This window comes from Narcine bancroftii, chromosome 4 (assembly GCF_036971445.1).
Source record: "Narcine bancroftii isolate sNarBan1 chromosome 4, sNarBan1.hap1, whole genome shotgun sequence".
In the NCBI taxonomy this organism is placed as follows: Eukaryota; Metazoa; Chordata; class Chondrichthyes; order Torpediniformes; family Narcinidae; genus Narcine; species Narcine bancroftii.
The window spans coordinates 315765732-315791078 of record NC_091472.1 but is presented as its reverse complement, the minus strand read 5'-3'; the positions used below and the strand labels follow the sequence as shown (position 1 = coordinate 315791078).

General features: G+C 50.7%; 1 protein-coding gene across 7 annotated transcripts in view; it reads right to left on the bottom strand.

Annotated features, from left to right (window-relative positions):
- Window positions 1-1684: 1684 nt before the first annotated feature.
- spega (striated muscle enriched protein kinase a) overlaps window positions 1685-25347 on the bottom strand; it is a 341612-nt gene continuing 317949 nt past the window's right edge. For 4 of the 7 annotated variants that reach the window (XM_069936004.1, XM_069936002.1, XM_069936005.1 and 1 more), the window contains 6 exons: window positions 23837-24076; window positions 19874-20097; window positions 16830-16905; window positions 8157-8306; window positions 6189-6303; window positions 1685-2100 (listed from right to left, as the gene is read on the bottom strand). In XM_069936004.1, the coding sequence (XP_069792105.1) occupies window positions 1771-2100; window positions 6189-6303; window positions 8157-8306; window positions 16830-16905; window positions 19874-20097; window positions 23837-24076 (1135 nt within the window). In that variant the 3' untranslated portion in view covers window positions 1685-1770. Of the gene's footprint in view, window positions 2101-6188; window positions 6304-7277; window positions 7375-8156; window positions 8307-16829; window positions 16906-19873; window positions 20098-21062; window positions 21221-23836; window positions 24077-25347 lie in introns of those variants that run through there. The other 3 variants (XM_069936006.1, XM_069936008.1, XM_069936009.1) reach the window with 3 other exon arrangements.

The following is a 25347-nucleotide window of genomic DNA, read 5'->3' as shown; positions in this document are numbered from 1 at the left end:
GGGTTCTACATCTGAGGAGGGTTAGATCATCTTGGAAAGAAGGCCAAGAAATGGCAGATGGAAATTAACTCAGACAAGTGTGAAGTGCTGCATTTTGGTCAGTTAAACCTGTAGAGTAAGGACGCTGGAGAGTTGTAGACTGGAGAGATCTGGGAGTATAGGTACATTGTCAAAATAAAGATGCCAATAGCCTTGAAGGAGGTTTAGGCATGTTTGCCATTGTTAGTCTGGCTGTTTTGCCCAGGAGTTGGGATATCACAGTTGATCTTAGTGAAGTTGCTCTTGGATTAATGTGCACAGTTCTGGTCACCCAGCTATCGTAAGGACATCATGAAGTTGGAGAGGGTGCTGAACAAATTCATTGGGATGTTAGCAAAACTGGTTGGCTTGTGTTATGAGAGACTGGGTAGAATGGGACTGTTTTTCTCTAAAGCATAGGCTGCTGAGGGTCACCTTATAGAGATGTATCAAATTCTGAGGGCCACACCAAGATGGTTGGTCGGATTTTTCCCCCGAGGTGGGGGAATCTAAAACTAGAGGTTGTAGGTTTGTGAGAGGGCAAAGTAGACCCGAGGGGCAATGCTTTTACTCAGCAGTTGGTGAATGTATGAAATAGAACATAGAACACTTCAGCACAGGACAGGCCCCTCGGCCATCGAAGTTGTGCCGACCCATATATTCCTACCAAAAATATACTAGACCTTCCCTACTCCGTAACCCTCTATTTTTCTTCCATCCATGTGTCTGTCTAAGAGTCTCTTAAATGGCCCTAATGTTCCAGCCTCCACTACCACCCCTGGCAAGGCATTCCAGGCACCCACAACTCTCTGTGTAAAAAAAAACTTCCCCTGTCGTCTCCCCTAAACGTTCCTCCCTTCACTTTGTACTCATGTCCTCTGGTGTTTGCTGATCCTGCCCTGGGAAACAGGCACTGGCTGTCCACCCTATCTATACCTCTCAGAATCTTGTAGACCTCTATCAAGTTTCCTCCCATCTTTCTACGCTTCAAAGAGAAAAGTCCCAGCTCTGCTAACCTTGCCTCATAAGATGTTTTGCAATCCAGGCAACAACCTGGTAAATCTCCTCTGCTCCCTCTCCGTAGCTTCCACATCCTTCCTATAATGAGGTGACCAGACTGAACATAATACTCTTAAGTCTGGTCTCACCAGAGATTTGTAGGGTTGCAACATGACCTCTCGACTCCTGAACTCAATCCCTCTATTAATGAAGCCCAACATCCCATAGACCTTCTTAACTATCCTATCAAACTGTGTGGCAACCTTGAGGAATGTATGGATTTGGACCCCAAGGTCCCTCTGTTCATCCACACTGTTAAGTACCCAACCATTAACCCTGTGCTCACTCTTCTGCTTTGACCTTCCAAAATTTAACTCCATCTGCCACGTTTCTGCCCCACTCTGCATCCTGTCTATATCATTTTGTAACCTTCAACAATCTTCAGTGAACCAACAGTGAACAGCAATGACAATTACAATGTTCGAGGCATTTAGACGAGCACATGGATTGGAAAAGGTGAGAGGGACATGGGCGAAACGGCAGCTTGTGGGAATAGCTTGGGTGGACAACTTCGGTCGCCACGGATGAGCTGGGCTGAAGGGGTCCTTGTTGAAAAACTCAATGACGGCGAGGATGGAGATCGGTCGAAAGGCGACGGAGACACCAGGCCGTTTCTGGCTGTCTTTATTTCTCAGCTGCCATGCCACTGCTCCGTGTCAAAACTACAACCATCCAACAGACACTGGGCTTGTTTCATCCATTGACAGAGACAATGTGCTCGCTGAAGGCCACCTGTGTCCAGTGAGATCCCATCCCCATTGTCACAGGGCTTTTTGAAGACAGCATCATCCAGACAACTCCAGAGCATGGGCTGACATCAGAAACATGGACTCCACATTCGGCCATCTCCGCTGATGTTGCATGAACACGTGCATTAGCCAGGATCTTGTAGCACACGTCACTAGCAGTGTAAAAGCAGCCTCTTTCACATTGAACACCTTCTTTGCTGTGGAAATTTGTGAGAATTTCAAGTCTATGATGGACCACCACAGGCTTCCCGGCCAAAGGCTGCCTGGGGAGTTGCTGTGGGAAGAGAGACAGTGGAGGTTCAAGGCAGTGTGTGTTTGTGAGAGAGAGAGGGAGCAGGAGATGCAGAAGGGCAGAGAGGTCTGAGCCTCAATGGGGAGGGGTAGGGGAATCTGGGAGAGGCAGATCCAAATTGCCCGACTCCTGGAAGGGGAGAACAGGGGTGAGGCAGGGAGAGAGGAGGGTGCAGAAGGGAAGAAATAGGGGCAAAGAGAGTGAGAGACAAAAGCAGAAAAATGGGAAAGGATGACAAGGCAAGGAGGGAGTCAGAGGGTGAGGGGGGATCAGAGGGCAAGGCGGTGACTTACAAGGGGGGGGTATGTGCAGGTAATAGAAAGAGGGGGCGTAAGCAGAAAGACCATGGGAGAAACGCATGATGGGGACAGAGAGCGGGTGCTCCGGGTGCTCACCGGAGCGTGCACCCCACCTCTTGCTAAGGTGAAAGACAGAAAGTTACAGAGATTGTTGGAGAGGGTAAGAGAAGATTAAGAACACTAGCACCGCAGCTACTGGAGCTGAAAGCTCGGTCTTTGAGCCTGTTCACCTTAATGATCATTGTCTCCCTGTCCTTACCTCACTTTCCACCACATAACCCCAGTCACTTGGTAACCACAGCGCCCCAGCCTCGAATGTAGAGGTTCCCCCACAGCTCCCGGGAGAGAGAAATCCTTGCATTCACGTTGCTCTTCCATCCCACACGGACAACCCGTCTCCGGGGCCTAGCTTGTTGGTCTGGACTCCCGGACCGCCAGCCTCCACAGGGATGGGCCATAGCTCATGCACCTCAACAGGATTATCCATCGTTCTTCACGACATCAACAACAATGGGCCAAGCTTGGTCTCCCCAATGAACTACACATCCCAGAGACTAATAAACAGGATCGACAATATGGCACTCCCTCTGAAGCAAATTTTGTGCCACCTCCCCTGGGGTTGGAAACCAAAACTCTTCCAGGTGTGGTCTCACCCTCCCTTTCATACAAAGTGACCCCTTGCACTGATTAACTGTAGCTTTCACTTTAACACTAACTGCTGCTCTATTGCTTTAATTCTTGCACCACCTGCTGTTCTATGAATAGGCTGATTTGCCTGGATAGCACACAAAAACGTTGTCACTATATCTTGGTACACATGGCAATAAACAATTCATTGACCAAAATAATGACAGTAAGTTTCCCTTCTCTTGCAATCTAACCCTCTTGGACTAATCTCTATCTGCCTCCTTATGGAGCATACATTAATGTGATTTGTATAAACAAATCTTTTCACTAACATTTCTGAGAGTTTCACCTGGTGGCCATGTTCTGTTTTCCCCATCTTTCCTCCAACCATGAACGAGTGGAGGGGGATGGAGAGATACAGGGTTGGGATGGGGACCTCGGATGGGAGACAGACATGAAAAGAGAGAGAGAGAGAGAGGAGGGAAAGAGGGAGAGAAAAGGAGAGAGAGAAAAGGAAAGAGAGAAAAGGAGAGAGACAGAACGGAAAGCAGGAGAGAGGGAGGGAGGGAGAGAAAGAGAGAGAAAGAGAGAGAATGGAGAGCAGGAGAGAGGGAGGGAAGGAGGGAAGGATGGGGAGAGATGGTGAAAAAGACAGGATAAATAATTAGCAAAAGGAGAGAGACGGAAAAGAAGGAGAATGAAATAAAGGCAGAAAGGGTTCGAGAACAAGAATAAGGAGGTCAATTAAACTGGCTAATAGAAACAGCAAATATCTGTGTTGGACGCGTCTTGTTATTTGTGAAGTGGATCTGAAGGGAAGAGGAAATGTTTGGATGGAGGAGTGTAGGAGATGGTGATTTGAAGCTTGGCCTTTGGGTGACCTTGAGTCATGTTCCTCTCAGGGAGAGAGAGAGAGAGATGGAAGGGGCAGAGGGAGGATGTGGATAGTGTGACTGAAGAGGAATGAAATGGAAGAGAGGAACAGTGATGGAGGGAGGGATGAGGAGGACGAATACAAAAAGGGAATGGGAGAGGGATAGAGATGGAGGTTGCGATGTCACGGTGACCAAGAGTGTGACATCACTGTGATCGAGGGAACGGAGAGGGCGGAGAGAACAGGTAGGCTGTGGGGAGGGAAGGTGGAGATGATGAGGGCAGGAGGTGGGAAAGGTGGCTGTTTGACAGCAACAGGGGCAGGTTCAGCCACTGGCCTGGCCAGGAATTGCCCAGGGAAATGGTGGGAGAAGAGGAGGCACCAAGGCTGGATGAGAAGGGCAAATGTTGGTGGCAAGACAAGATACACAATTGTAGAGCCCATTTGACTTCACCAAGCCTCAGGAGGGGGCCAACCCTGGCAATGCCACACCTCACTGGGCTAGGAGCTCGGAGAAGTCCATATGGGAAAGATTTCTAATCCCTTCTTAGCCCAGCCTGCTCTCCTCTCTCCAGGCCCAGTCCGAGTTCCCCATCCAGTACGAATCTCGACATCACCCACACGCTCCTGATGAACCAATTTCTTTCAGAGATGGGGAGCTTGAGGGGGTAAGGGGTCAATGGAGTAAAGTTGCATTGTGGTAAAAGATCAGCCATGATATGAAATGGCAGCACCGGCATGAGGGGGTGAATGGCCTCTGCTGCTATTCCTCTGAAATGCCTGCCTCTGACACGCACACCATTCCCATCCTGTCTGTAGTTTGGGGTGGAATATCCCCTGGTTTCCCCCCCTTCAGTGACGTGCCCGCCTCCTGATCAGCCCGGTTCGTGCCACGCTGGCTGGGGAGGGTCAGCGGTGACCTTGCGGACCGCCCTCCAGCCCAGATCGCCACACGGGAGTACCGGCCTGTGTCTCCAGGGCCTACCTGCACCCACACGGAGCATTGCTGGTTAAAAGGGGAAAGCATTGGGTTCACTGGGGCTACAAAGCAGAGTCTAAGTGATTGATGCAAGCCTCTTCCAGAAAAACCTCCGGCAAGGAGATCTAACGTTTGCCTGACTAATTGCTGGAGCTCAATCTGATCTATAAACATAGATCTGAAGGGATTGTCCCCTCTTGAATTTTTTTTTGCTTGTTAGCTCTTGTGCTATGTGTAATTCACTGCTTTATATAAAGCAAGGTGCGTGTCCAGGCGTGGTTGTGCATGGGCAGTGCCTGGGCACATGAGAGTGTGCATTGCACGCTTCGGCCTGACGTGTGTGCAGCAGTATAAAAACAAATGCAGAAATCCCAGACTCTCACCACTGGTCGACTCTACCTGCAGGGGGAACTGTGGCCAAAACCCACTGCTGAGCTCTGTGGTATCCCACTAATGCAGGCTCCCTGCAACGGAAACTTCCCGCCACGAGAGAGGAGAAGGGCTTTGCTCTGCAGCGTCCATCCACAGCGCCGGTTCATTGAGGGGTGACGAAGAATAGGGCGGGGGGGAGGTGGTGTCTGTTCAAATCGGGACTCTTGTCTCTGCAATGGGCTGAGGGAGGATCTGGCCCCTCTGTGCAAAGGGGCAGCAGACTGAAGACCCAGCCTGCACTGCGCTTCCTGAGAACAACCTCGCCTCCCCAGTAAGGCCTGGGAAAAGCCACTTGGCCCATCGCTTCCTAGCCTACCCCACTTTGCAGGTCTTGCCGCGTGGCTTTGAAGGATGGGCATAAGAAGGGCATGGGAAGGGGTGGGGGAAGAGGAGGTCCATATGAGGAGGGGGGCTGCACCCATCTCCCCCACCATTTCCCGTCCCCATCCACAGCCCTGTCCCTGACCTCAAAAGCCACTCTGTTGCCCAAGGCTCCTCACCGGAGCGTGCAAGGGGGTAGGGGCTTCCCGACTCTATAGTTGGGCAAACATTAGATACATTTACCTCCCCCCCAACTCCTTCCCACTTCCTGTAGTCCTGTGGCCGGTGGTTCAATTCCTGCATGTTGCTTTCTCAAAGATAGCCCGTCTCCGGGAGCTCTGGGGCGGGGGTTTCGATGTGCACTGACTGGAATGTTCCGTGAGCCTGCCCCGCTTGGCGTTGGGGTGGGGGGGTGGGGGGTTTATTGGGCTCCGGGGCTGGTGCCTGGCGTGCCAACGAGTGAGGAGTTGGAACTGTAGCTGCGGAGCAGGACGCGGTGCCTGGTCAGTGACTCTGCCCTCTTCCTCTGGTGGTGTACCAAGAACTCCTTCAGGCGGGTGGTGGTGAAGGTCAGTGTTTGCCGGCGCAGCTTCATCAGGTAGTTGTCCTGCAGCCAGGGATTGGCGTAGCACTCCTTCACTGTGGGCCGGGAGCTGTGGCCAGAGGCAATGGCATCACTCAGGGCCAGCAACTCAACTATCCAGCCATCACGCTCAAGCCCACTGTACTGCAGCCCAACCAGTCCCCATCCTCCTATCTCATTTGAAAGATCATTTCATTCTGCCACCCCTCCCCAAATCCCCTCACCTCTCTCCCCAACTCCCCTCACTCCCCTCCCCCAACTCCACTCACCCTTCTCCCCAACTCCCCTCACTCCCCTCCCCCAACTCCACTCACCCTTCTCCCCAACTCCCCTCACTCTCTTCCCCTAACTCCCCTCACCCCTCTCTCCAAACTCCCCTCATTGCTCTCCCCAACTCCCCTCACTCCCCTCCCCCAAATCCCCTCACCTCTCTCCTCCAACTCCCCTCACTCCTCTCCCCAACTCCCCTTACCCCTGTCCCCAACTTCCCTCACTCCCCTCCCCAACTCTCCTCACCTCTCTCCCCCAACTCCTCTCACCCCTCTCCCCCAACTCCCCAACTCCCCTCACTCCTCTCCCCAATTCCCCTCACCCCTCTTCCCCCAACTCCCCTTACCCCTCTCCCCAACTCCCCTCACCCCTCTCTTCTAACTCCCCTCACTGCTCTCCCCCAACTCCCCTCCCCCAAATCCCCTCACCTCACTCTCCCAACTCCCCTCACCCCCTCCCCAACTCCCCTCACTTCCCTCCCCCAATTCCTCTTACCCCTCTCTCCCAACTCCCCTCACTGCTGTCCCCAACTCCCCTCACCCCTCCCCAACTCCTCTCCCCAACCCCACCCACCCATGTCCCCAATCCCACCCACATATTTAAAAGGCATCAGGACAGGTTCATTAATGAGCAGAGCAGAGAGGGCCATGGAATTAACGCAGACACAGATAGGTATGGTGGTCAGTATAAGATGCAGTGGGCCATGGCTGATAGGGTTCTGGGGAGTACGGAGGAGTAGAGGGAAGCTAGTGTACAGCCCTGATGTGGGGATGATACTCACGTGAGGAAGTGGAAATGTGGAACTCTCGCACTGAACATTCATTGAGATATTTCGGAGCAACATTATCGAACTGGTCTGTAACAAGAAAGTCTGCAGAGGCTGTGATTGCAGTAAATAGACAAAGGTGCTGGAGGATCTCAGCAGGTCCTGCAACGTTCATTGGTGGTAAAGATACATTCCCAAGATTTTGGGCCTGAGCCCTTTGAGCTTGACACCTTGATGAAGGGCTCAGGCACGAAACGTTGGATATACATTGTATCTGTGTCCCCCTGTGGAAGTTACAAGACCTGCTGAGTTTCCCCAGCACCTCTGTCTATTTATTATTGAAGTATTACAGCCTGGGCCTTTGTGGCAGCTGCTGGAGCTGGGAGTAAAACCTACAGCAGGCTTGCTTTGGTTGATTAATAGAACAGACTCGCTGGGTGAAATGGTTTCCTCCTGGTATCGTTTGTGGCTTGGCAGTTACTTCTGTTTATTTCTATTCATCTAAGTGTAAGAAGCCCTGGGATTCTTTACCTAACCCTTGCTGTGTCTGTCATGGGAGTGTGTGATGGGTCGGTGTGGAGGGAGCTTCACTCTGTGTCTGACCCCGGGAGTGTGCGATGGAATGGTGTGGAGGGAGCTTCTCTCTGTGTCTGACCCCGGGAGTGTGTGACGGGACGGTGTGGAGGGAGCTTCTCTCTGTGTCTGACCCCGGGAGTGTGTGACGGGACGGTGTGGAGGGAGCTTCACTCTGTGTCTGACCCCGGGAGTATGTGATGGGATGGTGTGGAGGGAGGGTCTGTCTCCTCTTAGAAGCTTGGGTCTGTCTGTGAGGGAACCACGGTGGTGGTGGTGTTGGGGTGGGGGCGAGGTGCTGGTGTATTACTCACGCTGGGAACATGCAGAGCACCCGCTTGAGGAAGTGTGCGGAGTTCTGCGATGCATTGGGGTAGCACTTTGTGAGGTCGAACTGTGCCGAATTGATTCTGGTCTCCGTCTCTGTGGGGTCTGAAGCAGCAAAGGGTGATCGTCCACTCAACCTGGAACACACAGCACACTGAGTCAAGACCACTCAATCACCATCTCCTCCTGATGCCCCCATTTTCACCCCTTCCACCTCCTCCCAACCCGCATTCCCACCGCTCCAACCATCTCCCAACCTCTCCTATCTCCCTCTGGCCCCCCACCTCCAGACCCTTCCCTCCTTCTTACTGTTTCCTCCCCACCTCCTCCTGACCCCTCTACCTCCTCCCATCTCCTACCAACCCCTCCTAACTCCCTCTGGCCCCCCACCTCCCAACACCTCCCTCCTCTTCCTGACCTCTCCCACCTGCTCCCAACCCCTCCTGACTCCCTCTGGCCCCCCACCTCCCAACACCTCTTCCTGACCCCTCCCACCTCCACCTGACCCTCCCCCTCGCCTCTTGACCCCTCCTCCTTCCACCTCTTCCTGACCCGCCTCCTCCTGAGCTCTCCTACCTCCTCCCGACCCCTCCCACCTCCCTCTGACCCTTCCACCCTGTGACCCCTCCCACCTCCACCTCCGTTTCGCTGACTCCTTCCACCGTGTGCCTCTCCTTCCCACCACCTGATCCCTGCCCCTCTCTCCACCTGCCCTCACTCCCTCCCTCCATCTGCTTTCACCCCTACCATCTTCCCCCACTCCCACCCACTTCCTCCTGTCCCTAACCCCTACCTCAATCTGCTCCTCCCCCCACCCAACCCCACCGAGACCAAGTGCTGCTCAGAGATTCGAAGTGCGAGCTTCCCTCTGTGGGATGATTTTCTCACCGACTCACTCTGGGTGTGTTCCCCAAGCTTGGACAATCAGATGCCTTGCCCAGAGCATTCGGAAGTGTGAGGACGCCCCTCTGCCCGTCGAGCCTGCCCTGGACTCCCCCAAGACCCAGGCTGATCTGAATGAAACTTCACCTCCACAAACACCCTGTCAGCTCCTTGCTTTGCCATTTCCTCTCCTGTCACACCTTCTAATCGAAGAACCTTCCAATCCCCAGCAGGGTCTAGAACAGCCATTGTCCTTGGGGGAGCCATAGGACATTTAAGAGGAGCCATGGATGAAATCATAAAATATTTTTATGTTTTCTTATGTAATTGGTAAGAGAGAAGAACGGAGGAAACTTCTCTATACTTGACTGGTTCACAGGGAAGGGGGCCCATAAACTTTGAGCAGACGCCTACGTTGGGGGACATCGCCAAAGGGTTGAGATTGGCTGGTCAGTGGCAATAGACTCAACCTGCTCAACTTTTCTTCTGGATTCTTTGCTTCAGGAATCAACCCAGTGAACCCTCTGTGAGCAACCTCCAAAGCAAGTGTATCCTCTGCTCCACATGGAGATCAGACTGGAGACAGTAGGCCAGGTGTGGTCTCACTACACCCTGTACATTGGTGGTCATTTGGTCTGTGGCTGGGTGGTAGGGGGAAGGGGATAATCTGCTGTACTGGCTACTAATCATTAATGTATCGCCAGCGGCTGTACTTTTTGAGGAGTTTGGGGAGATTTGGTACATTACCAAAGAATCTTGGAAACTTCTACAGGTGGACCGGGGAGAGCATTCTGGCTGGTTGCTTCATTGCCTGGTATGGAGGTGCCAACTCTCAGGATAAGAATAAACTCCAGAGGGTCGTTAACGCAGCCTGCGACATCACGCGCACCAGACTTCACTCCATTGAGGACATCTACACGAGCCGGTGTCTTAAAAAAAGCAGCCTCTCTCCCCAAGGACCCACCACCACCCAGGCCGTGCCCTCTTCACTCTGCTACTATCGGGGAAAAGGTCCAGGAGCCTGAAGATGAGCGCCCAGCGGCACAAGGGCGGCTTCTTCCCCTCCGCCATCAGATTCCTGAATAATCGATGAACATCAGACACGGCCTCATTTTTCCTGTACTATTTTTATTTATTTTGTAAGGTGGTTTATATAAATGTTTCCCCTGTGACGCTGCCGCAAAACATCGAATTTTGTGATATTCATGAGAATAAATTCTGATTCTGAAGATAGAAAGTTGAGGGGAATGTGGGAGAGAATATGTTTGGCTACAGAAAAGAAAATGAGTGCAATGCCATTACAGCACCAGCGACCTGGGTTCAAATCTGGGGCCGTTTGTCAGAAATTTATATCTTCTCCCCAGGTGCTCCAGTTTCCCCCCACCTTCCAAAACATAGGTTACTTTGGGTGTAATTGGGTAGTACGGGGTTAAATGGCCAGAAACGGATTCTACCGTGTTGTCAATAAAATTTAAAATTTAAATGAAATGGGGTTGATGGGATTGGTGTGTTGGAGCTGGCATGGACCCAAAAGGCTGAATGGCCTTCTGGTTTGTAGTCATTCAGGGTGCTGAAGCTATACAGGCTGGGCAAGGTTGGCTTAATTCCTCCCTTCAAACCTCTCTGCTGCCGACGTGGCAGGAGGCAGCCAGCGAGGGGCACGAGTACCAAGGGAGAACACACAGGGATTGGGACCCTCTACACTTGATCAGTTCAGCTTCACCAGGTTGGGACCAGGTTCAACCCCTGCAGTGACTGTGCTCCTGGGACCCACCTTCTGGGATCATGACTCACGGCTCCTTGCATGAGGCCTCGACTCTGTGCTAAATGACGGGATGCAAAGAACGGAGGAGGGAAGAGAGGTTCAGGGGTGGGGGAAGTGCTTTGGAATATGGAGGAATTGAATGGAGCATTATATAATAGCCAGCTATACTGAGGAGACGTTGGCTTCAGAGCCAAATGGGGGTTGCAAAAGGCTTGATACCTCAATTAATGCAACCCTGCAGATGCTAGAAATCTGAAATAAAAGCAGGGGATTGTGAGCAGTTTTGGGCCCCTCATTTAAGAAAGGATGGGCTGATGTTGGAGATGGTTCAGAGGAGGTTCACAAGGATGATTCCAGGAATGAAAGGGTCATCATATTAAGAGCGTTTGACAGGTCTTAACCTGTATGGGCTGAAATTTAAGAGAATGAGGGGGGAGGGGGGCAAATTTCTGCTTCCTTCCTGTCACCAAGTTTTCTATGCACGTCAGTATTTCACCTCCTGTACCATGTTCTCTAACTTTGTGCAGGACCTTGTCAGTAGTGTTTTTAAGCTCCAAATATAACCCCCGTGCCCCCCACCTCCCCGGCTGGTTCACCATTGCCCACTGTACTGCTTACATCCTCAGAAAATTCATCACAAATCCATGCTTCGGGGATCAGAGGGTAAGAGGTATGGGAAGATGTTGGACAGGCTTTACAGAGGGGACACTTGATGGAAAATTATGGAAGGGTGGTCGGTCGGAATCTCTTCTCCAGGTTAAACATGTTAAATATTATGCATTTGAGGTGGGGGGAGGGGTTTAGAGGAGGTGCGTGGGACAAGTTTTTGACACAGACTGGTGAGTGCCTGGAATGAGGTGCCATGGGCAGTGATGGAAGCTGATACAATAGTGGTGTTTAAGAGGATTCAAGACAGAAAGATGAACGTGCAGGGAATAGAGGTCACATGCATGCAGAAGAGATTTCATTTAATGTGGCATCTTAGAAACATAGAAACATAGAAGATAGGAGCAGGAGTAGGTCATTCGACCCTTCGAGCCTGCTCCGCCATTCAACGAGATCATGGCTGATCTTAAAGTTCAGTACCCCGTCCCCGCCTTCTCTCCGTAACCTTTAATACCCTTATACTGAAGAAATAGATCTAATTCCCTCTTAAATATATTTAATGAACCTGCCTCTACTGCCCTCTGTGGCAATGAATTCCACAGATTCACCACCCTCTGGGTCAAGAAATTCCTCCTCATCTCGGTCCTAAATGGTTTGCCTATTATCCTCAAACCATGGCCCCGGGTTCTGGATTTTCCCGTCATTGGAAACATCCCTTCCGCATCCATTCTGTCCAGTCCTGCCAGAATTTTATAGGTCTCTATGAGATCCCCTCTCAATCTTCTAAACTCCAGCGAGTACAATCCCAATTTGCGCAATCTTTCCTCATAAGTCATTCCTGCCATTCCAGGTATCAGCCTGGTGAATCACCTTCCCACTAATCGCCCCCTTGGCACCTTCCCCTGCAGCCGCAGGGAAGAGCCTCGCTTTCCCCCATGCCTCCTACCTCACCACCATTCGGGGTCCCAAACAGGCCTTTCAGGTGAAGCAACAATACTCCCACTGCGGCCTCCCCTACATCGGGTTGGGTGCAGTCAGGTTGATCGCTTTGCCGAGCGCCTTCGCATCAATGACAGGGATCTCCCAATGCCCACCTATTTCAATTCTGCACTTCACTCCCACGCCAACATGGCCTCGTGCACTGCCAAACAAAACTGGAGGAGCAGCACCTAATATTCCTTCTGGGCACGCGCCAACTGGACGGTATCATCATCAACTTCTCTGGTTTCTGCTAGCCTACTCTCCCTCCCATCCCCATCCCTCTGTCCTCCAGCTCTCCGCCCCCTTCCCTCTCTGTTCACAGAGCCACCCCCCCCCCCCATTTGCTGCTGTGCCCTCCCTCCATCCCTTATCCACCTGTTACCTCCTGCCCCTCACCCACCACCATTTTATTCAGGTGTCTGCCTACATTTTGCTCTTCCCTTGAAGGGCTCAGCTCCGAAACGTTGCTTCTATATCTTTAAGCTGTGCGACCTGCTGAGTTTCTCCACTTTTACTGTGAGTTCCTCCTACAAAATCACAGCATCCGCAGACCTGTTTCACACACTGTACAATGCCGGCAGGGCCTCCTTGCTCTTGTAGCCCATCCCTCTACAACACAGGTGAGCGTTCCACTTGCGTTTCTACCCTCTGCTTGCATCTGAATCTCAAGCAATTACCAGAAGCCTTTGCAAACTGACGTTGACTGATTTCTCGCCTTTCAATGAATCTTTCCACTTTTCCTGCCTTCTGATTCCTCACACTCCTAAGCCACCCAGCTTCCCCTCAGCGACATCAGGTGAAAAGGCAGGCTGGGAATGGTGAATGCGGTGAATCAACGGAGATGGTGCAGGACAGTAGTGTTGAGCGGAAGGTTCGCCATGATCTTACTGAAGGGCAGAACTGGCTCACGGGGCCAAAGGGGCTCTTCCTGTCTTCCATTTCTTATGTTCTTGCAGCAGAGAGCCCCGGACTGAGCTGGCCAATGGTACCAATGTTATTGGTTCTGAAGGGTCACCCTCTCGATGGGTGAACTGTTGATGAATTACTTGGCTGGCAGCCTGCAGTGTGAACATTCCACCAGAAGAAATCTGCTGGAGGAACTCAGCGGGCCGAGGTCCATCAGACGGAGAAAGAGGACAGACAAAGTTTCGAGCCTGAACCCCTCATCGAGATCAGCATTGTAGTGGGCAGATTGCAAGTGTAATGTGGACAGGGTGGATGTGGTTAGATGGGGGCCAGTGGGGGACTGGGGAACCAGGGAGGGGTGAAGGAAGGACAGGGATAGGATGGTAGGCAGGTGCCAGACAAAGGGAGAGAGAGGAAAGAGGAATAAAGGGGTCAGGTGGGAGATACTTCCAGCATCTAAAGCCTTCTATTTAACTCCATCTTTCTCCAGCTACTGGGTGGGTTGGGGAAGAACCATAGAACATTATAGCACAGAAAAAGGTCCCTTCAGCCCTTCTAGTCTGTTCTGGACTATTAATCTGCCTGATCCCACTGACTTGCACCCAGTTCACAGCCCTCCATACCCCTCCCATCCATGTACCTGTCCAAATTCTTCTTAAATGTTAACATTGAGCCGGCATTGACCATTTCAGCTGGCAGCTCGTTCCACACCCCCACCACTTTCTGTGTGAAGAAGTTCCCTCTAAACTTTTCCCCTTTCACCCTTAACCCATGTCCTCTGTTTTGTATCTCACCTACCCTCAGTGGAAAAAGCCGACCTACATTTACTCTGTCTGTCCCCCTCATAATTTTAAATACCTTCCCTCATTCTCCTATGCTCCAGTGAATAAAGTCCTAACCTGTTTAACCTTTCCCTGTAACTCAGTTCCTGAAGTCCGGGCAACATCCTAGTAAATCTTCTCCGCACTCTTTCTATCCTATTGATATCTTTCCTGTCGTTCGGTGACAAAAACTGTACACCATACAAGAGTTGGAGAGTCAATCTATGAAGGGATGCAGTTAATGGGTCCATGATCCCTAAGGTGGATGCACACTGAACAGCCCCTTCAACCACTCTTGTACATTAATCAAATCCTACCCCACTTAATTCTCTCCACATTCCCATCAACCCCTCCACTTGCCTACATATGAGAAGGGCAATTTTCAATGGTCAATTAACATTCCAGCCCACACTTTTTTGGGATGTCGGAGGAAACTGGAGAACCCGAGGGGAAACTCACGCACACTCCTGGACGTGGTGGGATTCAGAGACTCATTGGGCTGAGGGATGGGTTGGAAGGGTTAACACAAATGAAGGTTTGATGGGATGAGCTGATATCTACTGGTGTAGGAATAGTGAGTTGATTGAAATCACTTGACAGAGAGGGTGTAGAGAGGATGCTTCCTCTAGGGAGAGAATGTAGAATGAGGGATTGTTATTTATAAACAAGGGCCTCCGTTTATGAGCACAAATATGGTGGAGAGACTCTGCAGGTCACTCAGCATCTATAGGAAGTGAAGGGTAATCAATGGGTAATCTTGGGGCAAAATGATTGGCGTAGAGGTTAGTGCAACACTGTTACAACGCCAGCCATCTGGACCCAGGTTCGAATGCCGCGCTGTCTGTACAACGCCAGCCAATGGGACCCAGGTTCGAATCCTGCGCTGTCTGTACGCTGTTACAGCGCTAGCCATTGGGACCCAGGTTCGAATCCCGCGCTATCCGTACGCTGTTACAGCACCAGCGATCGGGATCCAGGTTCAAATCCCGTGCTGTCTGTGAGGAGTTTGTACATTCTCCTCGTGTGTGTGTTTTCCCCGGTGTCTCCGGTTTCCTCCCACCATTTGAAATGTACTGGGGGTTGTAGGTTAATTGGGCGTAATTGGGCAACACAGGCGCATGGGCCAAGAGGGCTACATTAAAAAAAAATTAAAAAATATAAATTGATCAACATATCAGGCCGGGGCCCTTCTTCAGTTTTCATTGAGCACCTTCTCTCCGTCCACTGAGACAACAAGGACCTCACAGTGGCTGACCATTCTAATTCCACACCTCAATACTTGGCGAAGGGCTCAGGCCTGAAACGCTGGGGGTCACCCTTTACTTTCTGTGGATGCTACGTGACCGGCTGAGTTTCCCCAGCATGTGTGTGCTCTCTGCCCTAGACCCCAGCGTCTGCAGATGTTCTAGCTTAACTCCATTTGTGGAAGAGGAAGCGAGGGTTTGTTTTTCTCTCTGAGCCTGATGAATCTTTCGAGCTCTTCCTCAAAGAGAGGTCAAAACGGAGTCAAAACATTTTTAAAGTAGAGGGAGATACACTGTTAATAGTCTGGGGAGAGTGACCATTCTCTGCAGTTGTGTCAGCCCAGAGAGCATTGGTATCGGAGCTGGGATTCGGAAGGATGCTGAGGGCAAGAAAGGCTCTTGAAGGGCCTTGGGGGCTGAGGTTTGGATCTGAAGCTCGACGAATCAAATGGGACGGTCTGCAGCTGCTGTTGTTGCGGGAGGCAGTGGGAGGCGAATCCACGGACACTCAGTGTCTCTGAAGGGTCTCTCTTTTGGTTCTCTTTCTAATATTGTTAGGGGACATCAGTCTCATAGAACCATAGAATATTACAGCACAGCAAACAGGGCCTTCTAATCTGTTCTGGACTGTTAATCTGCCTGATCCCACTGACCTGCACCCAGTCCACAGCCCTCCATACCTCTCCCATCCATGTATCTGTCCAAATTCATCTTTAGTGTTAAACTTGGGCCTACATTCACCACCTCATCTGGAAGCTCGTTCCACACCCCCACCGCTCTCTGTGTGAAGAAATTTCCCTCTAAACTTTTCCCCTTTCACCCTTAATCCATGTCCTCTGGTTTGTATCTCACTGACCCTCAGTGGAAAAAGCCGACCTACATTTACTCTGTCTGTCCCTCTCATAATTTTAAATACCTCGATCAAATTTCCCCTGATGCCTCTCCACTCCAGGGAATAAAGCCCTAACCTGTAATGCAGTTTCTGAGTTAATCTCATGGTAATTCTTAGTTTGCCTTACAGCAGACTGAGGTATATCATGTACAGACTGAGGTATATCATGTACAGACTGAGGTATATCATGTACAGTACGTGTGTATTCGTGACAACAAAAGGATCCTTGAGCCTTGATAGGCAAGGAGGTGAAAAGTGACTGGGCTGAGACGGATTAGAGAGATGAGGTTACAGTTAGATCAGCCGTGATCTTGTTGAGAGGGGAGCAGGTGGTGTGTGTTAAGGAGGGCTGTGAGATGTGCATCACTTGCCTGCTCCTGGACTTTCCCACATGCATTGATTGGGCGCTGTCCAGGACCTCCCCTGCGGTGACACGGGGTGTGGAAGGACGGGATGAAGTTAACACCGAGGTACGTGGGTGAGCAAGCTGTGCTGAACATCAAACAGAGGAAAGGAGGTTCCCCCTCCCCACACTGAGAGACTGTACCAAGCACACTACTCACATGATGTAAACCAGCACGCCCAGACCCCAGATATCAGCCGGTGGCCCGATGGGATCGCCTTTCATCATTTCAGGAGCTTGGGAAGGAAGAGCGAGAGAGGCAGAGCGAAAAAGAGAGGAGAGAAGAGAGACAGACAGGGACAAAACACAAGAAAGAATCATCATTTGAAGAATCTGAGACCTCTTAGATGGGAATCCAAAGGGAGGGGAGAGAGAGAGAAAGAGAGAGAGGGAAAGGAGGAGGCAGAGAGAGCGAGGGAGGAGAGGAGGAGAGAGAAAGAGGGAGGGAGGGCGAGAGGGAGAGGGAGGAATGGTAAAACATTGTATGTTTAACTGTCTAGACACGCCTGGACCTGTGGCCCCTCCCACAGACTCATGAATAATGGTGACTGTTCCCGAGCCCCCTCCGCAGTTCAGGACAGTTGACCAGCAGGGACGAGTCTCCATTCTATTGTGAATGAAAACCTATCAGCTTTACATAACTTCCAGTCTTTTGGAGTTATTTATTCGCAATAGATTTTGACCCTGGAGCAGATCATGAAGCCAGAGACGTTGGAAATTGACCCTCAACCACCTGAAGCCTCCACAACTTCGAACTCGGGCTGTGTTGTTTCGAGACGTTCCTGCAGGCATCATCCACCATCATCCGAATGGAGAACGACAAGCTGCAGGTCTACACTCCCGGGTCAGGCCCTTTTCATATTTTTATATGTTTCTATAAGATCTCCTCTCATTCTTCTGAATTCGAATGAGCATAATCCCAGGTGATTTAGTCTCTCCTCGTAGGTCGACTCCTTCATCTCCAGGATCAACCTGGTGAACTTCCACTGGACTGTCTCCAAGGCAGAACTGCACACAGTACTCCAAGTGTGGCCTCACAAGTGACGATGGAGTATGATGGCCCCACCCCCTCCCCTCACTGTATGTAACCAGCAGTTCTTAAATCGCCCACTGGGCTCCACTGGCAAAAAATCCCTGGCCTCTTCCCCCACCGTTTCCAGCCAGAAGATGGCCCACGGCGCACGACCTGCGGACTCTCCACCCTCAAGATCGCCCCTCCACCACTGTTCGCTAACCTCACCCCCCGACAATAAATCCATTGCCACCAAACGTAGATGGTACAGTGCCGGGGACAGGGCCTTTATTAGGATGGGGGTGCGGCAGCTACTGAATGAGGGGATCACTGAAGGCATCACCAGCCCTTGGAGAGCCCAAGTGGTGGTGGTGAGGAGAGGGGAGAGAAACGGGATGGTCGTTGACTACAGTCAGACCATCAACAAATATACCCAACTGGACCCTCTCCCCCTCTATCCGATATGGTAAATCAAATCGCACAATATTGAGTCTTCTACACCATCTACCTAGAGTCAGCAAATCACCAACTTCCCATCTGCCCAGAGGACTGCCAGTACACTGGTTTCGAGGCGGATGGGCGCCTCTACCATTTCCTGAGAGTTCCCTTCGGCATCACAAATGGGGTCTCAGTATAAGCTGCAGGCCACATTCCCGTATCTGGATAACAACACCGTTTACGGCCATGGCCTGCAGGATCATAATGCCAACCTCCAAAAATGTCTCCAGTCCGTCAGACTCCTTAACCTCACGTACAATGCGTATTTCACACAACCCACCTTGCCATCCTTGGCTGCGTTGTGGAGAGCGGAATCAATGGCCCTGACCCCGATTTCATGTGCTCGATTTTGGAACTTCCCTTCCCCCACAGCCTCAAAGCCCTGAAAAGGTGCCTGGGCTTCTTTTCCAACTAAGCCCAGTGCATCCGCAATTATGCGGATGAGGCCCGTCCCCTCATTAAATCTATCTTTCCCCTGGCACCAGAGGCCCATGCAGCTTTCACCCACATTAAGGAAAACATTGCCAAAGCTACATTTCACGCTGTGGATGAATCCAACCCATCCCAGGTGAAACAACCGTCGCCTTCTTCTCCCGCACCCTCCAGGGCACAGAAATTTGACACTCCTCTGTCGAGAAAGAAGCCCAAGCCATTGTCGAAGGAGGATGGCACTGGAGACACTCCCTGGCAGGCAAACAATTTACCTTGTTGACTGACCAACAGGCAGAGGTTTTCATGTTCAACATCATTAACAAGGTAAAATCAAGAGTGACAAGATTTTGAGGTGGAGAATTGAACACACACACCCCCACACACCCCCCCCACACACACCCCCCCCACCCCCCCCCACACACACCCCCCACACCCCCCCCACACCCCCCCACACCCCCCCCACACCCCCCCCACACACACCCCACACCCCCCCCACACACACCCACACACACCCACACAAACACACCCCCACACCCCCTCCACACACACCCCCCACACACACCCCCCACACACACCCACACACACACACCCACACAAACACACCCCCCACACACACCCGCACACACACACACCCACACACACACACCCCCACACCCCCCACACACACCCCCCACACACACACCCCACACACACCCACACACACACACCCCCACACCCCCCCACACACACCCCACACACACACCCACACACCCACACAAATACACCCCCACACCCCCCACACACACACCCCACACGCACGCCCCCACACACACCCACACACCCACACACACAAACACAGCCCCACAACCCCCCCACACACACCCCCCCACACACACCCACACACACCCACACACACACACCCACTCACAACCCCCCCCCCACACACCCACCCCCACACACACACACACACACCCACTCACCCCCCCCCCCACACACACACACACACACACACACACACACACACACACAAAATTGACTTGTGGACATCCTGCCAACCTGTGACCAGCTACTGGTACCTCTAATGGGGAGGGAGAATTGTGAATCAAGTTTGGACAGAGCAGCGTCAGGTCCCCCTGATGTGTGCACACGGTTGGGCGGGTAACTGACCAAGACCCTGTGAACAGCCCCTGGTTCCCTGCTGGAGAGGGAAGCAGACAGCCCCCAGGCCAGGATCTGCGTGTGTTTGAGGGGAGCATGCTGCGGGTGAAAGTTTCTGCACTCACACATGTATTCCAGCGTGCCTGCGCGGTGGCCCAGAGCTTTGGGCACGATCGGGTTGAAGAAGTGGGCGCTGCCGAAGTCCACCAGCTTGACAATGTTGAGAAAGGTGACGATGATGTTGTCGGGCTTGATGTCAAGGTGAAGAATGCGGCGACTGTGCAGGTACTCCAAGGCCTGCAGGATTTGCAGAATGTATCCCACCACGTCATCCTCGGAGTACCGAAACCTGGGCCGGCGGAGAGACACGGGTCAGTGCAGGAAGGGCTCTCCCACTGGCAGCTGACACTTGACCAGGGGACGCAGCCTCAAGATTCGAGGGAGCAGAGAAGAAGTGGAACTGCTTATACCAGAGAGTAATGAATCTGTGGAATCCCCGGCCCAGGAAAGCAGTAGAGGCTGCCTCGTTAAACCCATTTAAGCCACAGAGAGAACGATTTTTGCATGGTAGGGCAATTAAGAGAATCTCAACTACAATCACGACTAACAGAGGTCTACAAGGTTCTGAGAGGCATACATAAGGTGGACAGCCAGCACCTTCTCCCCAGGGTGGGAGTAGCAAACATCAGAGGACATGCATACAAAGTGAAGGGAGGGAAATTTAGGGGAGATATCCGGGGGCCATGAAATGCCTTGACGGGTGGTGGTGGAGGCTGAAACATTAGGAACATTTAAGAGCCTCTTATACATGGATGAAACGAAGGGTTTAATACTTTTATTGGGTGGGAATATATAGGTCGGCACAACATCGAGGGCTGGGGATCAGTTTAGAATTAAAATTAAATAGATTTCAAATCGTTTTTTTGAGATTGGCATTAGCTGGGGCTAGAAAATGTCTGGCAATTACTTGGAAAAATGAGACTGATTTGAGTATCCAGAGATGGCCTTTGGAGTTGAGGTCTTGTATTCCATTGGAGAAGATAACATATAATTTGTGTGATAATTAATCGTAAAACTTGGAGCCCGTATTTGGGTGGATATGGGGTTGAATTATTAAGTCCCCTTCCCGCATGTTAGAGGTGCTGCTCTGAACCATGGTCATTAATTGAGGAATTTTGTTGTTATGGGTGATCTTTTTTCTTCTTTTGCGGGTGGGTTGGGGTGGGTGTTAGGGAAAAGGGGTGGGGTCAGTTTTTAAAATATCACGTATGTATTTTGTTTATGGTTTTCAAGTTTTATTCATTAATTGTGCGTTTCAATACATGCATCAAGATTCAATAAATAAAATTTTCAGAAACAACATCGAGGGCTGAAGGGCTGGTACTCTGCTATAGTGTTTGACGATCTATCCTTGGGCGTGTATGGGTGGTTGAAGGTCCGGATGGACTCGGTGGGCCAAAGGGCCTGTACGTCTAAAATTAAATAAGAACGTAAGAAATAGGAGCAGGAGTCGGCAGTCCGGCCTGTCGAGCCTGCTCCACCCTTCAATAAGATCACGGCTGATCTGGCTGAGGACTCAGCTCCACCTACCCGCCTGTTCCCTTCATTCTCCACTATGCAAAATAATGTCTTCAATAGATTCATTGAAACAGCCATGACTGCTTCCTTGGGCAGCACCCATTAACCCTGTACTCAGCCTTCTGGTTTGTCCGTCCAAAATGCATCACCACACACCTATCCAGATTGAAATCCATCTGCCACTTTTCTGCCCAACTCTGCATCCTGTCCATATCCTCTTGTCACCTTCGACAACCTTCAGCTCCATCCACAACTCCTCCAACTTTGGTATCTTCTGCAAACTTCCTGACCCATCCGTCTGCCTCTTTGTCCAGGTCATTCATAAAAATCACAAAGAGCAGGGGTCCCAGAACAGATCCCTGCGACCCCTCCACTAGTCATTGACCTCCAGGCAGAATATTTACCTTCCACTACTACTCTCAGCTTTCTACATGCAAGCCAGTTTAAAAAAAATCCATACAGCTAATTTCCCACTGATCCCGTGACTCATGACTTCCTGGATAAGTCTCTCATGAGGAACCTTGAGAAATGCCTTGCTAAAATCCATGTTGACCACATCTACCACCTGACCCTCATTAATTTCTTTTGTTACCTCCTCAAAAAAATCAATTAGACTCATGAGGCACATCCATCCCTTCACAAATCCCTACTGACTATCCTTGAGTAGACTGGACATCTCCAAATGCTCATGGATTCTATCCTTAAGAATCCTCTCCATTAGTTTCTACCCCTCTGATGTAAGACTCACTGGTCTAGAATTCCCAGGACTCCCCCACTACCTTTTTTAAACAAGGGGCCTACATTTGCTATTTTCCAATCCTCTGGCCCCTTCCCTGTGGCCAAGGAAGATTCAAATATCATAGCTACTGCCCCAGCTATCTCTTCTTTCCCTTCCCACAGCAGCCTGGGGTATATTGCACCTGGCCCCGGGGACATCAATCTTGATGTTTTTAAAAAGATCCAACACTTTCTCTTCCTTAATCTCCACAGTGTCCAGCCCACAGGCCTGTTCAATTTTTACCTCACCAAGATCAAGGTCCTTTTCCTTTGTGAACACTGTCGCAAAGTATTCATTTAGGACCTTCCCCAACCTCCTCCGCTGCCAGGCACATGTTTCTCCACCTTCATTCTCATCATCCTTCTGTTCTTCACGACACATACAACGCCTTGGGGTTCTCTTTAATTCTACATGCCAAGGCCTTCTCATGCCCCCTTCAATCTCTCCCAAGTCCTTTCTTAAGTTCCTTCCTGGCCACCATATACTTCTCGTGAGGTTTCCTGTTTCCTCCTTCCTATATCTAATGTTTGCTTCCTTCTTCCTCTTGACTTACTGCCTGACCTGTTTCGTCAGCCACGGTTCCCTTCTCCTACCATCTTTTCCTTGTCCCAATCAAACCTATCCTAAACCCTGTACAAGTGGTCCCTATAATTCCTCCACATTACTTCTGTGCTTTCACCCTTGAACATCTGTTTCCAATTTACTTTCATTAGTTCCTGCCTCCTCCCTTCATAATTAGCCCTTCCCCAGTTAAGCACTTTCCCATTTTGTCTGCTTTTATCCTTTTCCATAGATATGTTGAAGCTCAGGGAGTTGTGGTCACTCTCTCCATAATGCTCCCCCACCGAGAGGTCCGCCCCCTGACCAGGTTCATTCCCCAGTACCAGATCCAGTCTGGCCTCTCCTCTTCGGCCGGTCCACATATTGTGCCAGGAATTCTTCTTGGACACAACTGACATATTCAGCCCCATCTGCATTCAGGAGGTGCCAGTCAATATTAGGGAAGTTGAAAGCACCCATAAGTATTTCCCACACCATTCAAAAATCTGCCTGCCTATCTGCTCCTTGGTTATTTGGGGGCCTCTAGACTACTCCCAGCACAGTGATAGCTCCCTTCCTGTTTCTGACTTCCATCCACACCGACTCAATGGACCTTCCCTCTGTAGCCCCTCCCTTTCTATAGCATCTAAACCCCGATTTCTACCTCTCAATCAAAGGAACAATCTAGAAATCAAATGGTGCTGCCTGCCAATTGACTGATCCAGTCAAAGCTGTGGGTGTTACTTGTCAATCAAATAGTGCTACCTGCCAATCAAATGTATGTTACCTGTAGCCTTTAGGTTACCCCTTCCCCCCCCCGCCCCCCCCGCCCCCCCCCAGTCAAGCAATTTTACTGCCAATCAATTGACATAATCTGTCCATCAAGCTGCTCACCTGTCAGTCTTAGGATCCACTTGTCCGTCAATCTACGTTACCTATCAATCAAATGGTGCTAATAAATCGAACTGTAGTAATTGTCAATCAATCTGTTGCATGCAATCAATCTGCAATGCTCTTCCATCAAACTACAATGCCTGTATATCCAAATATGTTACCTATCAATCAAACTATGTGCATCAATCAAACTATATCACCTGTCAATTGCATTACATTATCAGTCAATCACACTGTTTTACCTATGGATCAAACCGCATGTCCTGCTTTTAAAATCACGTCAATCAAACGACATTACCTGTCAATCAGACTATAGAGGATCTCCTTCCCCAAGCAGTTTTCCGAAATGAGCACCAGGTATCTAGGAGTGACGTATGCTTCATGAAGACACATGACCTTCTCATGGTGGAGGGCTTTGAGGACCTCATACTCCTGGAGGACAACTTGCTTGTTCTCACCATCATAATGGATAATCTTGGCCAAGAAGATTTTCCCCGTGGAATTCTCTTTACATTCTCGGACCACTCCGAATCGCCCTCTGGAAAGTGAGGAGACACATCAGTTACTGACTTACCCAGACTATAGAGGTCTGTGACAGCAGAGTTGAAACCAGCGATAGAGCAGACACTCCTGGTCCCAAACACACGCAACAGCCAACACGGACTCAGATCTGGCTCCAAACTCACACAACTTCCAACACAGACACAGACCTGGCTTCAAACACACGCCATAGCCAACACGGACATGGATCTGGTCCCAAACACACAGAACAATAAAACCTGACCCAAACACACTTAACAGCAAACGCAGACCTGACTCAAACACACAGAACAGCCAACATGGACCTGGTCCAAAACACATGGAACAATAAATATTGACACGGATCTGGCCCTATACACATGGAACAGCTGACACAGACCTGATTCAAGCACATAGAACAGCCAGCACGGACACGAACCTGACCCAAATGCATGGAACAGCCAACACGGACTCGAATCTCTCCCAAACACACATTACAGCCAACACAGACCTGGTGCCAAACACACAGAAAAGCCAACAAGGACACAGACCTGTTCCAAACACATAAACAGCCAACACAGACACGGATCTGGCCCGATACACACACCAAGTGTCAAGAGCCAGCCTATCCACCCTCTCCCTATAACTCCAGTCCTCCATCCTAGTGAATCTCCTCTGCACTCCCTCCAATCGATTGACATCCTTTTTATAGCTGGAGTGCATAGTGATTAGTGCAATGCCTGTAAGGCGCTAGCAATCGGGATCGGGGTTCGAATCCTGCGCTGTCTGTAAGGAGTTTGAACACTCTCCCCATGTCTTCATGGGGTTTTCTCCGGGGGCTCTGGTTTCCTCCCACCGTTCAAAACGTACCAGGGGGTGAAAGTTAATTGGGTGTAAATTAGGCAGCATGGACTCATCGGCCGAAATGTTCTGCGACCCTGCTGTGTTTGTCTAACTCTATATTTGCACACAGCCCTCTATGACTACGGTCTCACCAATGTCTGGATTGTGACCATCCCAAGTTTGACCCTGCTCAATGAAGTGCCAAATGTCTTCTTGTCCAGCTGAGTCGCCTGTACCCCTTGGTCTTTCTCTTGCCCAACTCTTTTCAGAATCAAGGGTTCAAATGGCATCTACAAATTTACCATATGGTCATTGGTAGAATCATAGTTGGCAACAAGGCGGGAGTGAGATAGATCAACTAGTGGAGTCGAGTCACAACAAGAAGCCTGCACTCATTGTTAGCTAAACTAATTGTGGACTTCAGGAAGGGGGAAATCAGGTGAACAC